The sequence below is a fragment of the Tursiops truncatus genome, chromosome 1 (assembly GCF_011762595.2).
Source record: "Tursiops truncatus isolate mTurTru1 chromosome 1, mTurTru1.mat.Y, whole genome shotgun sequence".
Taxonomy (NCBI): Eukaryota; Metazoa; Chordata; class Mammalia; order Artiodactyla; family Delphinidae; genus Tursiops; species Tursiops truncatus.
Window position 1 is genome coordinate 175,845,805 of NC_047034.1, and position 14,972 is coordinate 175,860,776.

The following is a 14,972-nucleotide window of genomic DNA, read 5'->3' on the forward strand; positions in this document are numbered from 1 at the left end:
GACCAAAAGCAATAAGGGCATGACTGAGAGACTGTGGGAGTTTAATATAAAAAAATTAATAAAAAAAAAGAGGGGAAGGAGAAAGGGTCTACCTTTTAATAGGGCCCTAATTACACAACTCATAGGATCAACCCAAATGAGATGGGAGTTTATTTCGGGGGTTTTTTTTAATTATTGTTTTTATATATATACATAAATTGCTGCTATGTGTTTTCTTTCCTCTGAGCAATTATGCAGCAAGTACGTAAAGAGGGGAAAAAATATTAATTAAATATAAGGTAATTGTAGAGCTGGCCTTGAGAGAATGAATCTGAACTCTGGACGATCGCAGGCTACTAGGGTTTGAAGACTGCTCGGGGCCTCCCAGAAAAGAAAGAAATAAAAATACAACCAACCAACAAGCAGATGCAGAGTACAGCAGGAAAAGACCAGTGCACAGAAACACTAGCAGAGCCAAGGGGCTGCAGCGCTCCAAGTACCCAGAAATCAGTGAGGCTGCCGATTGCCCAGGGCTCATTGCTTGAAAGAATGCCCAGAAGTTTATACAATCACGCCCCAAAAGATGGTCCAGCCACTCTTCTGGTGATCAGTAGTTAAATCCGTAGATTAAAATGTAAAAAGAGGGCATCCCTGGTGGCGCAGTGGTTGAGAGTCCACCTGCCGATGCAGGGGACACGGGTTCGTGCCCCGGTCCGGGAAGATCCCACATGCCGCGGAGCGGCTGGGCCCATGAGCCATGGCCACTGAGCCTGCGCATCTGGAGCCTGTGCTCCGCAACGGGAGAGGCCACAACAGTGAGAGGCCCGCGTACAGAAAAAAAAAAATAGTATAAGCAGATAATGTTGGAAATGAGTATCACAAACCAAATTACTGACCAGGCAAAAATGGAACTCTCTCCCTTACCTGTTCTTCAAAGGCCACCTGAAGTGCCCTCACCCTGAGGAGCAGAATGGCTATTTCAGACAATCAAGCAGCTACTTGGTCAGGCCCAGCAACCTCGCTCCAGCTCAGCCTCCAAAGGTTTCAGGCATCCCACTAATTACCACTGATTCAAACAAGTAAAATGGTGCCTCACCACACCTGGGGCAGATGCTTTCCATTCCAGAAAAGACCAGGCTTTACTAAGGGGAGATCTCGCTAATCCCTGAGTGCCAGAAGAGGAATCAGAAGTTAGAGATCACTTGCGGGCTGTCTCCACAGAGCACCTACTCCTAAAGCGGCACTACTGATGCAAAACTATAGGAGCATAAGGTTTCTTGAAACTCAGTATTTTAATTATTAGAAAATTATACTATATATCATGGCTTCTTACCAGCGGCTCTCGAGGCGCCACATTTTCACTTCCTGGATTAGAGCTTGGCTGCAAAGAAAAATAAAAACAAAAGTAAGATCGCAGTGCCACCCAATGGACATCAAAAAAACCTAAGGTGTGCCATTCTCGAGCAACACACACAAACAACTACTTCTCATATTTCTCACCAGTTTTCCATACCGCAGAGTGTTCTGTGGTGGGTTACCTGTAAGAAGCAGCCCGAAGAAGAGCCTGAATTTGCCAGTGAACACGAAGAGACTGTTTCTGGGTTTACTGTCACGGCACCTCAAGAAGGCTGCATTTAGCTTAGGAGGGCCCTGGCAGCTGAGCAGCAGGGGCTGGGGACCATCACAAAATCCGCAGCAGTAGGAGAAGTCCACAAAAGCCTTTAAGTGAAAGCCAAACTTCCCTTTTGCCGTGTCTCCCCCACCACTGACCAGCGAGAGCAGAGCAAAAGTGGAGAACCAAATTCAGCCACAAGGGGGCCCCAGTTGCCCACGCTCAGCATTTTCTCTGGGCATCTATTTGGAGCCAAGGAAGCAGCAAACTATGGACACTGGTTCCTATTTATCACCTGTCACTAAGGATACCAATCCCCAGTAGTAAAGAAAGCCGAGTTTAAATCCGTTTTGTAAATAAGCTAGTGACAAGCTGACAGATAAGCAGAGCAACCCACAGCCAGGCAGCATGTGGCCCACTCACCTGGCCCTAGTCTGTTTCCTTCTCTGGATCTCTCCCCTCACCCTCACACTTACCTTCAACCCTTGGCTGATCTGGCCAAAATTCAGAGAAAGGGAGAGAGAGAGACAGAGACAGACAGACTGGGAGGAAATCTACAAATCTCCAAAAGAAGGAAACAAGCAGCCTGAGAGAGTTATGATTAGTTTACCGTTACTGATGTTCAAACCAATTTCCAATTATCTACAGATAATATCCAGACAAATGAGCTAATCTGTGGGTCTCAGGAGCCAGCCTCCAAACTCCTCCCAGCTAGTCAGATGGCAAGTGCCAAGCCTCCTGGGAAAAAGGATAGAAGGTGGAAGAGGAGAAAGTCCAGTCCACAGAGGGTCCCCAAAGATTTCCTCATGCCCAATTGCTACCACACAGCGGGCACAGGGCCCAGTGACAAGGACTCTGCTCAAAGGACTCTATCTCCTCATTCAAGGTCCTGTCTCAAGAGCCCCTTCTTCTGCCAGGACAAGAAGGTCAGCCAGCATGAAACTAACTAGAAAGTCTCAGAGAACCTGAGCATGCTTTCCTTTCCTCCCTCCCCCACTGTCCCTCCCTCCTAAGGCTCCAGGCATCAGTAAGCTCATGCGTTCAGATCTCTAGCCCAGACACCTCTGAGTTCTACACCCAACTGCCTTCCTGCCTCCTCTTGGACTTAACAAAATCCCATAACAGATTCATAATCCTCTCCCTCCGCCATATTTGTACGCTTCCACTGTTCCCTGTGTGGGTGAATGTCACAACCTTCCACCAAAATACGCAAACTAGAATCCAAAAGGCCATCCCTGACAGCTCTTCCCCTCACTTGCCAGAGCAAGTCCTGCCAATACGCCTTCCTAAATATCCATGGAATCAATCATCCACTTCTCTCCATTTCTTCTGTCATCACTTAGGTCCAAGCTTCCAAAATCTCCTGCCTGGACCACTGCAATAGCCTTCTAATCAGCTCACGCACATCCACGCTGGCTCTCTTCTAATTCATTTTCCACACAGCAAACAGACTATCGCTTCAAAACGATAATCTGATCTCATCCACCAACCCGCCCCAGTAAACATCAACAACGCTAATACAGAAAAGCCCTCCCAGCTTGGCCACGCGTCTCCTCTGACTACATATTAGGTCTGCGTGGCACCACGAACCCCAGCTCTGCACAGAACAGACATACTGGCCTTTGCTTCCTCTGTCAGTGGGACTTTATGCCAGGTATTCCCTCCCTTCCCTCTGACAATCTGATTCATCCTTCAAATTTCAGTTAAGTCACTTCTTTGGGGAAGCATTCCTTCTCTGACAGCCATGACACGATCAAATCTCCCTAATATACACTCACACCGTATACCTCTCCTTCAAGGGCTGGGCAGAACTGCAACTTTAAGTGTGTGATATCCGATTGATGTTTGTGTCCCTCGCCAGACTATAAACTCCACATGGGCAGAAACTGTCTGTGTTTGCTCGTCACTGTATCCCTGGGGCCTAGGACAGTATCAGGCACAGATTAGGCCTTCCATAGATATTTGCTGAATGAATGAATGGTCAATAAAGAGCAGAACAGATTTGGTTTGAATGGGTTATATAAAGTTCATTACCTTCCTGAGGGCTTCCTTCACTCCATTTGGTAAATACTAAGTGCTAACATTTATTTAGCTCCTTCTTCATTTCTTTCTCATAATAAATGTATGAAATTATTGCTGATGAGGAAACTGAGGCAAGGGAGGTTAAATAACTTGCCCATGATGACTCAGGTAGTAACTGGTACCAAGATGATTTGAGCCCTTCTACTTAATCAAAATAATCGAGTTTTGTTTAGACTACATTTTATTAAGCAACAACCTTAATACTACCCCATAAATAATAATGTAGGTTATTTGACTAGATGAAACAAACTAACACAAACAGCTTTAATATTTAGGAAGCCTGATTCTGATTAAACCAAAACTTTCTTCCTGAGATACAACTAATCACTGAGGCATTATCTCCAAGGAACTTCCCTTAAAATTAGTTCATCCCCTGAATAGCTAATGTTTGCCAGAGGAAAAACTTTAAGCAATATACAGTACCAAGTAAGTCTCTTTCATTGTATACCCTTCTGTACCTTTCTAAACTGTGAGCCATGTAAATATATTCTGCTTTAAAAAATTAAATACTAAAAAAATTTAAAAGGAAGCTTCCCTTTCATCCCAACAGCCTCCTCTTCCTTGGGGACACAGCACTGATGCTGGCTCCTTATATATTCTTCCAGGGATATTCAAGGCGTATAAGAAGCACACATGTGTGTGCATATCCCCACCAAGGAATTTAAACAGCAACACTCTCCAAATTCTTCAAACCTCAGCTTCACAGAGGCTTCTGGGGTCTCAGCACACCAAAGCCCAACTTCCAAACTCAATCTCGGAGGCTGCTTAGAAAGGAACAAGCATTTCCACACCCGTATTCCAACTCACGGTACTGTCCGAGGTCGGTTAGACCTTACTAGTGAACTCAGTGGACTTCTCGCCAATCTGGGAATTGCCCAATATGATTACATTCTAGATGATTCGCCAGCTCGCGTTGAAATACCTGTAATCTAAAATGGACCATCCCGATCTCCTGTCTGTGTCCTTTAGAAAACTATTTCTTCATGACCAAGACAGCCTTCATTCCTCTTTACTGCTCTGCACGTTGATATCCTTGATAATACCATCTGAAATTCTTCATTATATAACTAGTTTATTATCTGTCTATCCTTTAAGTTCCTTGAAGGCAGGCACTTTACCACCTTAGTGAAGGCAGATCTTTAGCACTTAGAATGTCACTTGTACTCAATAAGTATGGGCTTAATTAATTTTTTTAATTAAAAAAATTAAACCAAAGGAACCACTTTATATACATAAGCCAAAATGAAGCAAGCAAAGGACCATAGCAGTGCCTTTCCCTGGAACATTTCACCTACAACAAACCACAAATCTGGCCACTCTCAAAGCAATGTCATGACCCAACGGTTCTCAACCCTGGGGCATAATCACCCCCACAAGGGCATTTAAAAATGTGTAGAGGTGTTTCTGGCTGTCACAGTGACCAGGGAGCAGGGAGTCCCATCAGCATTTAGAGGGCAGAGGCTTGGGAGGCTAAATGTCCTGCAATGGACACCATGAAGAACTATTCCATGCAAACACCAACAGGACCCCTGGGAGAATCCTGACCATTCCGCTTCCTCATGAGGAGGAGGAAGACAGACTCCCATCTTTTACATGATGCTGCTTCAAAAGAGGGCAAAGGGGGCTTCCCTGGTGGCGCAGTGGTTGAGAGTCCGCCTGCCGATGCAAGGGACACGGGTTCGTGCCCCGGTTCGGGAAGATCCCACATGTCGCAGAGCGGCTGGGCCCGTGAGCCATGGGCGCTGAGCCTGCACGTCCGGAGCCTGTGCTCCGCAACGGGAGAGGCCACAACAGTGAGAGGCCCGAGTACCGCAAAAAAAAAAAAAAAAAAAAAAAAAAAAAAAAAGAGGGCAAAGGTCTGAGCGGACAACTGCTTGTCAGAAGCTGAACTAAGCTCACACAGGTCCATGAGTCTCATCAGGCCAGCTTTTGTGAAAGTCCAATACTTCTCAAACACCTGCCCCTACATTGACCCCCTTTTAAGTGGTCAAGTCTATTTTCCAGCCTGAAACAAATCCCTACAAATTAAATTCCAACTTAATCCTGAAAACTCTTGACAGGGTGGCTTATGGTTTTAAAAATAATAATAGTAATAGTAAGGTTTAGAAATCACCAGCTGAGGATCCACAGTCAGGATCCTCAGAGGCTGGAATGCAGAGAGCAGGCAGGGAGAAAAAGCATCAAAATGCTTTAAAAAATAAACAGGCAAACCAAAAAAGGCCACAGTGGCAGGGAGAGAAATGTGTCAGTTTGGTAGAGACAAAAGGCGCTCTCACTCCTGCTGTCCAGGCACTGACCTTCCCCAGCCAGGAGGTGTGCCCACGTGCTGACCTTGATGCACAGCAAAGGTCAACTGCACACAGCTCAGATCTGAGCAACCAGAAAAACACTCAGTTGTAGGAGCGCTCATCCTATACCTGCCAGCGACTGTGTAGCTCTGGGTATGTCCTAGGCAAGATATGGCCTATAGTTCTTTGCTGGGAAGAATAAGATTCAATTCAACAAATGTTGTTGGAGAGGCACTGGTATAGTAGCAAGTGCATGACCTTTGGCATTAATAACTGAGGGGCTGTGGGTATACTGGTCAACCTCTCTGAACCACAGTTCCTCATCCACGGGAATAATGGGAATAATACCAACACCCCACATTCAGGATGAGATGAGGATCATGAAAGTTATATCATTCTTCTGCTCAAAATGAACCAATAGAGTCTGCCCTATGATGAAGTAATAGGGACCAGGTTTACCCTCCCACTGTAAACAACTAGAAAACTAAACAAAATAAATGACACCACTGTTTGTAGACACTGGACAGCAGGCAATACAGGACTTTGATTCCTGACAGAACAGAAACAAATGATAGGAGTCCTAAGACCACCCTGGCTTCTGACAGATTTCTGCACATTTCAGACCAAGGACCCAGGGCAGGGGCAGTGGTGGGAGGGGGGAATCCCAGCAGATCACAGCAACAGATTGAGGAAACAGACTGGAGTTCAGGGAGGCTAAGTCAGCTGAAAGGTGCAGGACAGAGTTCCAGAGAGGAGGGAGCTTTGCAGAAAGGGAGCTCCAGAAATCTGCACAGAGGTTTCCTTAAGTCTGTACTGAATATTAAAATGTGTACATGCATAGAATGACACTCCACGAGACTGAAAAAAGACTGATGAAGAAGCTGCAAGCTGAACAGTTCCCAGAACCCTCATAGGTCTCACAAGTCCCAACCACCAGAGTGGCGCATTCTCCCTGCTCGATCAGGGCATTCAGTAGAGACCTGGAAGGGCCACATCTTGGTGGGGGGCGGGGGGTGTGTGTCAGATCACCCCTAGGATAAAAACGACCCTAGATCAGGACTTGAAAGAATCAGAATGAACCAAAAGTAACTTAATCACCCACCAGAACAAAACTCAACACTCTTTCAAGTAAGATCGCAATCCAGACCCTCAATGATGTAAAATTCACAGCACCCAGCACCTAATCAAAAATCTCAACATGTGTCAAGAAGCAGGAAACTGTGACCTATAATAATAAGAAAAATTAGAATAATTAGCAAACAAGAGCATTAAGACAGTGCCATAACTTTATTCAAGAATTTAACTCATTTAAAAAATACAAATATCAAATCATGTTGTACACCTGAAATTAACATAATGTGGTATGTCGAGTAAACCTCAATAAATAAAAAAGAATTTAAAGGAAAACATGATCATAGTAAGGAGAGAAATGTGAGGTATAAAAAGAAAATAGAACTTCCAGAGATGAAAAAACATGTCTGAAATAAAAATTTCACTGAATGGTAATGACAATAGGTTAGATACTGCAGGAAAAAAAAGTGCACTTGAAAACATAGAAACTGAGCAAAATGAAGGACAGAGAGGGGGAAAGAAGACCAAAAAAAGAAAAATATTTGAAGAAATAATGGCTGAAAGATTTCCAAGTTTGATGAAAACTACAAACTCACAAAGCAGCTCAACACACTCCAAGCAGAACAAACACAAAAGTGACTAAGGTGCACCATAATCACGTGCTCAAAGTTCATGAAAAGGGGAAAATCCTTTAAGTAGCCAGAAAAAAATTAATCAAAATTAAGAATGACTTCAGACTTCTGAACAGCAACTGTGCAAGCCAAAAAAAATACAATGGAACAGTATCTTCAGCTCTTCCTTGGCCTGCCTACAGAGGTGGCAGCCACCACGGCTGCCCTCAAACCTCTCGTGAAGCTCAAGATTGTCAAAAAGACCAAGAAGTTCAACCCACACCAGTCAGACCGATATGTCAAAATTAAGCGGAACTGGCAGAAATCCAGAGGCACTGTGCGCAGGAAATTCAAGGGCCAGATCCTGATGCCCAACATTGGTTATGGGAGCAACGGGAAAACAAAGCTCTTGCTGCCCAGTGGCTTCCGGAAGTTCCTGGTCCACAACTTCAAGGAGCTTGAAGGGCTGCTGATGTGAAACAAATCTTACTGTGCTGAGATTACTCCAAGAACTCAAAGCCACTGCGGAAAGAGCAGCCCCGCTGGCCATCAGAGTCGCCAATCCCAATGCCAGGCTGCACAGCAAAGAAAATGAATAGACACGTCATGTGCACATTGTGTTTGTGTTGGAAAAAGAAAAAACAAAAACATAAAAACTCAGCCATCTGAGATTTAAAAAAAAATAGTATCTTTAAAATGCCCACAGAGGGTGGGGGGGAAGGGGGGGAGATACAACATGACTGTCAACCTAGAATTCTATATCCAATGAAAATATCTTTCAAAAATGAATACAAATTAAAGATTTTTTCAAAAGGAAAAAAAAAGCTAGAATTTGCCAACAGTATACTTGTACCACAAGAAATGTTAAAACGCTCCAATTAAAAGGCAGAGATTGTCAGACTGGGTGGGGAGAAAATTCAAGATGGAGCTATAGGGCCTCCCTGGTGGCACAGTGGTTGAGAGTCCGCCTGCCAATGCAGGGGACACGGGTTCGTGCCCCAGTCTGGGAGGATCCCGCATGCTGCGGAGCAACTAGGCCTGTGAGCCATGGCTGCTGAGCCTGCGCGTCCAGAGCCTGTGCTCCACAATGGGAGAGGCCACAACAGTGAGAGGCCCGCATACTTCAAAAAAAAAAAAAAAAAAAAAAGAAGAAGTAAAAGATGGAGCTATATATTGCCGACAAGAAACCCATTTTAAAGAAAAAGACACACATAGCTAAAAGGCCAAAGGATGGAAAATGATATACCATGCAAACACTAATCATAAGAAAGCTGTAGTGGCAATATTAATCTCAGGCAACTTCAAACTAAAAGATATTACCAATGATAAACAAGGACATTTCCAAAATAAAGGAGTCAGTCAAGAAGACATAATAATCCTGTATAAGTATGCACACATAATAGTTTCAAAACACATAAAGTAAATCAGACCGAATTTAAAAGATAAAAAGACAAATCCATAGTTATAGTTGGGGATTTAAATAATCTTCTCACCTTAATCAAAAAGTCAGTAAGGATATAGAAGACCTAAATAATACTATCAACCAACATGGCCTAATAACATTCCCAGAACACTTCACCCAACAGCAGCAAAATATACATTACAGTTGACCCCTGAACAAGGGAGTGAGGGGGAGCGACCCACACACAGTCAAAAATCCACATATAACTTTACAGTTGACCCTCCATATCCAAGGTTCCCCATCCACAGACTCAACCAACTGCAAATAGTGTAGTAATGAAGAATGTATTTATTAAAGAAGCTTTTAAGTGGACCTGCACAGTTCAAATCTATATTGTTCAACGGTAAAATGTATTTTCAAGTTCATAAGGAAAATTCATCAAGACAGACCATAAAATAAATTTACAAGACTTGAAATCATATAGAAAATGTTCTCTGATCACAATGGGATTAAACTAGAAATCACAGAAAAAAATACGGAAAAATTTCAGATGTTTGGAAATTAAACAGACTTCTAAATAATCTATGGGTCAAAGAAGAAATTACAGGGGAAGTAAGAAAATATTCTGAACTGAATGACAATGAAAACACAACACATCTAAATTTGTGGAATGCAGCAAAAGCCGTGCTTAGAAGGAAGTTTACAGTTTTAGTTAGTGACTTTAGAAAAGAAGCTAGAAAAATAGAACAAATGAAACCCAAAGTAAATAGTAAGAAATAAAATTTAAAACAACAGAGGAAAATCAATGAAATAAAAACTGGTGTTCTGAAGAACACTAAAATTGATAAATCTGTATGCAGACTGATCAATTAAAACAGACATTAATTTCCAACATTAGGAATGAAAAAGGGGAAATCTCTGCGTATTTTATATACATTTAAAAGATAAGGGAGGGACTTCCCTGGTGGCGCAGTGGTTAAGAATCTGCCTGCCAATGCAGGGGACACAGGTTCAAGTCCTGGACCAGGAACATCCCACATGCCATGGAGCAACTAAGCCTGTGTGCCACAACTACTGAGCCTGCACTCTAGAGCCCGTGAGCCACTACTGAGCCCATGTGCCTCAACTACTGAAGCTCGCACACCTAGAGCCTGCAACAAAGAAAAGCCACCACAATGAGAAGCCCACGCACTGCACCAAAGAGTAGCCCCTGCTTGCTGCAACTAGAGAGAAAGCCCACGTGCAGCAACGAAGACCCAACACAGCCATAAGATAAATAAATAATTTTTTTAAAAAGATAAGGGAATATTATGAAAAACCTTACAAACAAATTTGACAACTGCAAATGACTGCAAATTCCTTGAGACACAATATGCCAAAGCTGACCCTAGGAAAAAAACAGAAAAGCTTAATAGCCTTATATCTGTTTTTAAAATACATAATTAATAATTTAAAACATAATTTTAAAATACTTAATTTAAAAAGAAATTAAGGGACTTCCCTGGAGATCCAGTGAGTATGACTCCATGCTCCCAATGAAGGGGGCCCAGGTTCAATTCCTGGCCGGGGAACTAGATCCTGCATGCATGCCGCAACTAAGAAGTCCACATGCCGCAACTAAGACCTGGTGCAGCCAAAATAAATAAATAAATAATAAAAAGAAATTAAGTTTACAACTAAAATTTTAAAAGAAAACTCTAGGCCCAGGTGGCTTCACTGGTGAATTCTATCAAACATTTAAGAAAATAATAATAGCTGTCTTATAATAAACTATTTCAGAAAGTATAATAGAAAAAAAAGGTCGGGGGGTGGGGGCTCCCTGGTGGCCTAGTGGCTAGGATTCCGGGCTTTCACTGCCGTGGCCCGGGTTCAATCCCCGGTCTGGGAACTGAGATCCTGTAAGATGCGTGGCACAGCCAAAAAAAAGGTAAAAATTCCCAATTCATTCTGATAGGCCAGCATTACCTTGACAACAAAACTAGACATAGATTTCACACACACAAACTATAAATCAATATCGCTCATAAACATAAATGTGAAAATCCTTAACAAAATATTGCCAAATCAAATCCAGCATTATATATCAATAAAAAGGGTAATATATCATGACCAAGTGGAATTTATCCAACAAATGCAAGGGTGGTTTAACATTTGAAAAATCAATCAACGTAACTCACATATTAACAGAATAAAGGAGGAAAACAATAGAATCAACTCGACAGACAGCAAAAAGAGCACCTGACAACATTCAAAACACATATGATTAAAAAAAAACTAAGCAAAGTAAAAATAAAGGGGACCTTCAAAAAAACCTATGGTTGGGACTTTCCTGGTGGTGAAGTGGTTAAGAATCCGCCTGCCAACGCAGGGGACATGGGTTTGATCCCTGGTCTGGCAAAGGCCAACATGCCGCGGAGCAACTAAGCCCGTGCGCCACAGCTACTGAGCCTGAGCTCTAGAGCCCGCGCACCACAACTACTGAGCCCACATGCTGCTACTGAATGCCGTGCACCTAGAAGAGTCCGTGCTCCACAACAAGAGAAGCCACTGCAATGAGAAGCCTGTGCACCGCAACAAAGAGTAGCCCCAGCTCATCACAGCTAGATAAAGCCCATGCACAGCAATGAAGACCCAACACAGCCAAAAATAAAAAATTTTTAAAATTTAGAAATTGAAAAACCTATAGCTAACATCATATTTAAATATGAAAGATTGAGTGCATTTTCCCTAAGATCAGGAATAAGGCAAGAATGTCTACTCCCAATATTTCTTTTAACATTGTACTAAAAGTCCTGCACAGTGCAATAAAGCAAGAAAAAAAAGGGCATACAAATTGGAAAGCAAGAAGTAAAGCTGTCTTTACTTGCAGATGACATAATCATCTACAGAGAAACAAGGAATCTACCCAAAAAACTATTAGAATTACAAATGAGCTTAACAAGGCTGCAGATATAAGGCCAACACACAAACTCAATTTTATTTCTATACACTAACACTGAACAATTAAAAATGAAATTTAAACATTAAATACAAAAAAAATGAAATATTTAGAGAGAAATTTAACAGAATGTGTACATGACCTACACGTTTTAAACTATAAAATACTACTAAGGAAAATCAAAGACCTAAATGGAGGGGCTTCCCTGGTGGCGCAGTGGTCGAGAGTCCACCTGCCGATGCAGGGGACACGGGTTCGTGCCCCGGTCCGGGAGGATCCCACACGCCACGGAGAGGCTAGGCCCGTGAGCCATGGCTGCTGAGCCTGCGCGTCGGAGCCTGTGCTCCGCAACGGGAGAGGCCACAACAGTGAGAGGCCCGCATACCAAAAAAAAAAAAAAAAAAAAAAAAGACCTAAATGGAGACATATATCATTTTACGGAATTAGAGGATCAATACTGTTAAGATGTCAATTCTCCCCGAAACTGATCTATAGATTCCACACAATCCCAGTAAAAATCCCAGCAAGCTTTTTTGTAAGAACTGATAAACTGATTCTAAAATTTATATAGAGATGCAATGGACCAAAGCTAGAACAATTCTGAAAAAGAATAAGGTCAGAACACTTTACACTACCTGATTTCAAGATTTACTATAAAGCTACAGCATTCAAGATAGTACGATTGACCCTTGAACAACACAGTGGTTACGGGGGCTGACCCTCCGCACAGTCAAAAATCCACATGTAACTTTACAGTTAGCCCTCCATATCTATGGATTCAACCAACCATGAATTGTGTAGTACTGTAATATGTATTTGTTGAAAAAGAAATCCAAGTATAAGTGGACCCAGGCAGTTCAAACTCCTGTTGTTCAAGAGTCAACTGTATTTCCTTCACATTAGGAGAAACATAGATAAATGGAACAGAAGAGAGTCCAGAAATTAACCTATTATATACAATTTTTTTTATTTTTGACAAAGATGGCAAGATAATTCAATGGAGAAAGGGTAATCTGTTCAACAAGTGATGCTGGAACAACTGATATCCATATGGGGAAAAAAAAAAATTAACCTCAGCCTTTACCAATAAGCACATGAAAAGAGCTGCTTAATGTTATTTGTCAACACAGAAATGCAAATTAAAAGCACAGTGAAATACCACTACATACTCACTAGAATGGCTAAAATTAAAACAGACAATACCAAGGGTTGATATGGACGTGGGGCAACTGGAATGCTCATACACTGCTGGTGGAATGAAAAATAGTACAACTTTGCAAAACACGTAAGCAATTTATTATAGAACTAAACATACACTTAGCATGTGACCCAGTAAATACACTCATAGGTATTTACCAAGAAAAATGAAAACATATGTATTCACAAACACACTTGAATATTTATAGTAGCCCCAAACTAGAACCAATCATGTGGGGGAAAGACTCTAATGTGACTGCCATGATCCCCACTTCCTGGTATTCATGCCCTTGTGTTGTCCCCTTGAGTGTGGGCAGGAACTATGACTTGCTTCTGGCCAACAGAGTACAGTAACAGTGACAGAATGCATGTAATTACATGCATGTGGTTACAATATCTAAGACTGTAATGTCCACTTGCCTTTGAGGAAACAAGTGGCCATCCTGGGAAGACCCATGTGGCAAGAAACTGAGGGCAGGTCCTGGGTGACAGCCAGTCACAAAGAGAGGTCCTCAGTCTGAAGTCCATAAGGAACTAAATGCTGTCAATAACCACATGAGCTAGGAAGCAGATCCTTCCCCAGTCAGGACTCCGATGAGATCACAGCCCAGGCAGACACCTTGACTGCTGCCTTGTGAGACTCAGCTGAACTGTGTCCTGACTCCTGACCCACAGAAACTGTGAGACAATAAACATGTACTGCGTTAAGCTGCTAAATTTATAATAACACTGTTATGCAATAGGTAATTAATATAATCCAGATCCATCAAGTGGTGAACAGATCAACAAACTGTGGTATGGCTATACAATGGAATACTACCCACTAATAAAAAGTAATGAATTACTGAGACATACAATATAAATTTCACAAACATTATTATGAGCAAAAGTGAGACACAAAAGAATATTTACATTATGAATACATTCGTATGTAATCCTAGGAGAGACAAATATAATCTATAGTGATAAAAAGAAGTTCAGATTTCCTGAGGCCAAAGGCTAGGATTTACTGGGAAGCAAGGTAAGGGAACATTCAGGAATATGGGAATTGTTTTGATGTTGATTGTGGTGGTGGTTACACAGGTATATACATTTGTCAAAACTGACCACAACACATCTATTGGAATTCCACAGTAAAGCTTTTGGCCACAAAGACTTGGTCACTCAAAAAGCTATTAATCTATGGATTTTAAGTTAGGATAGGGGCAGCTTTGGGGGATTGGCTAGTAATGGGAGGGACGCCAAGGAGGCTTCTGAGGTCCCAGTAACGCTTGATTTCTTGATCTGAGTACTGGTTACACAAGTGTGTGCTCACTCCGTGAAAATTCACCAAGCTGGACACATAATTGGTGTACTTTCTGGGTGTATGTTAAACAGCAGTAAAAAGTTTTTAAAAAATTTTAAAGGCTAGGGAGTCGTTCTAAATTAAAGCATACTAAAGAGACAAATCAATGCACTCCCTATTTCTTCATTGGATCCTGATTGTTTTTTTAAATTGGAGAATTTTGAATGTGGTATTTGTAAATAATATTTCATCAATACCAAACTTCTTGTGTGATAATGGTATTATGGTTATGTAGGAGAATAACCTTACTCTTACGAGAGACAAGATGAAGTATTCTAGGATGAAATATCATGATGTCTGTAACTTACTATCAAATCCTTCAAAAATATACATAAAGAGACTGAGATAAAGCTAATTCAGCAAAATGTAAACAGTGTATATTGGTGAAGTTTTTATGGGAGTTTTACAGGAGTTCTCTGTATTATTCTTTCAACTTTCCTATAAGTT

General features: G+C 41.9%; 2 protein-coding genes across 4 annotated transcripts in view; one reads left to right on the forward strand and one right to left on the reverse strand.

The window, feature by feature from the left end:
- Nucleotides 1–14,972, reverse strand: part of PEX14 (peroxisomal biogenesis factor 14) — a 144,337-nt gene that overhangs the window by 125,735 nt on the left and 3,630 nt on the right. For 2 of the 3 annotated variants that reach the window (XM_073796190.1, XM_033843450.2), the window contains exon 2: nucleotides 1,313–1,360. The exons of the other annotated variant lie outside the window; for it this stretch is intronic. In XM_073796190.1, coding sequence (XP_073652291.1) covers nucleotides 1,313–1,360 — 48 coding nt within the window. The remainder of the gene's footprint in view (nucleotides 1–1,312; nucleotides 1,361–14,972) is intronic. 3 annotated transcript variants of the gene reach the window in all.
- Nucleotides 7,807–8,299, forward strand: LOC109549259 (large ribosomal subunit protein eL32-like). Its single transcript, XM_033846745.2, is given in 2 exon segments — nucleotides 7,807–8,147; nucleotides 8,149–8,299. Coding segments are annotated over 2 exon segments (435 nt in total). The 3' UTR covers nucleotides 8,243–8,299.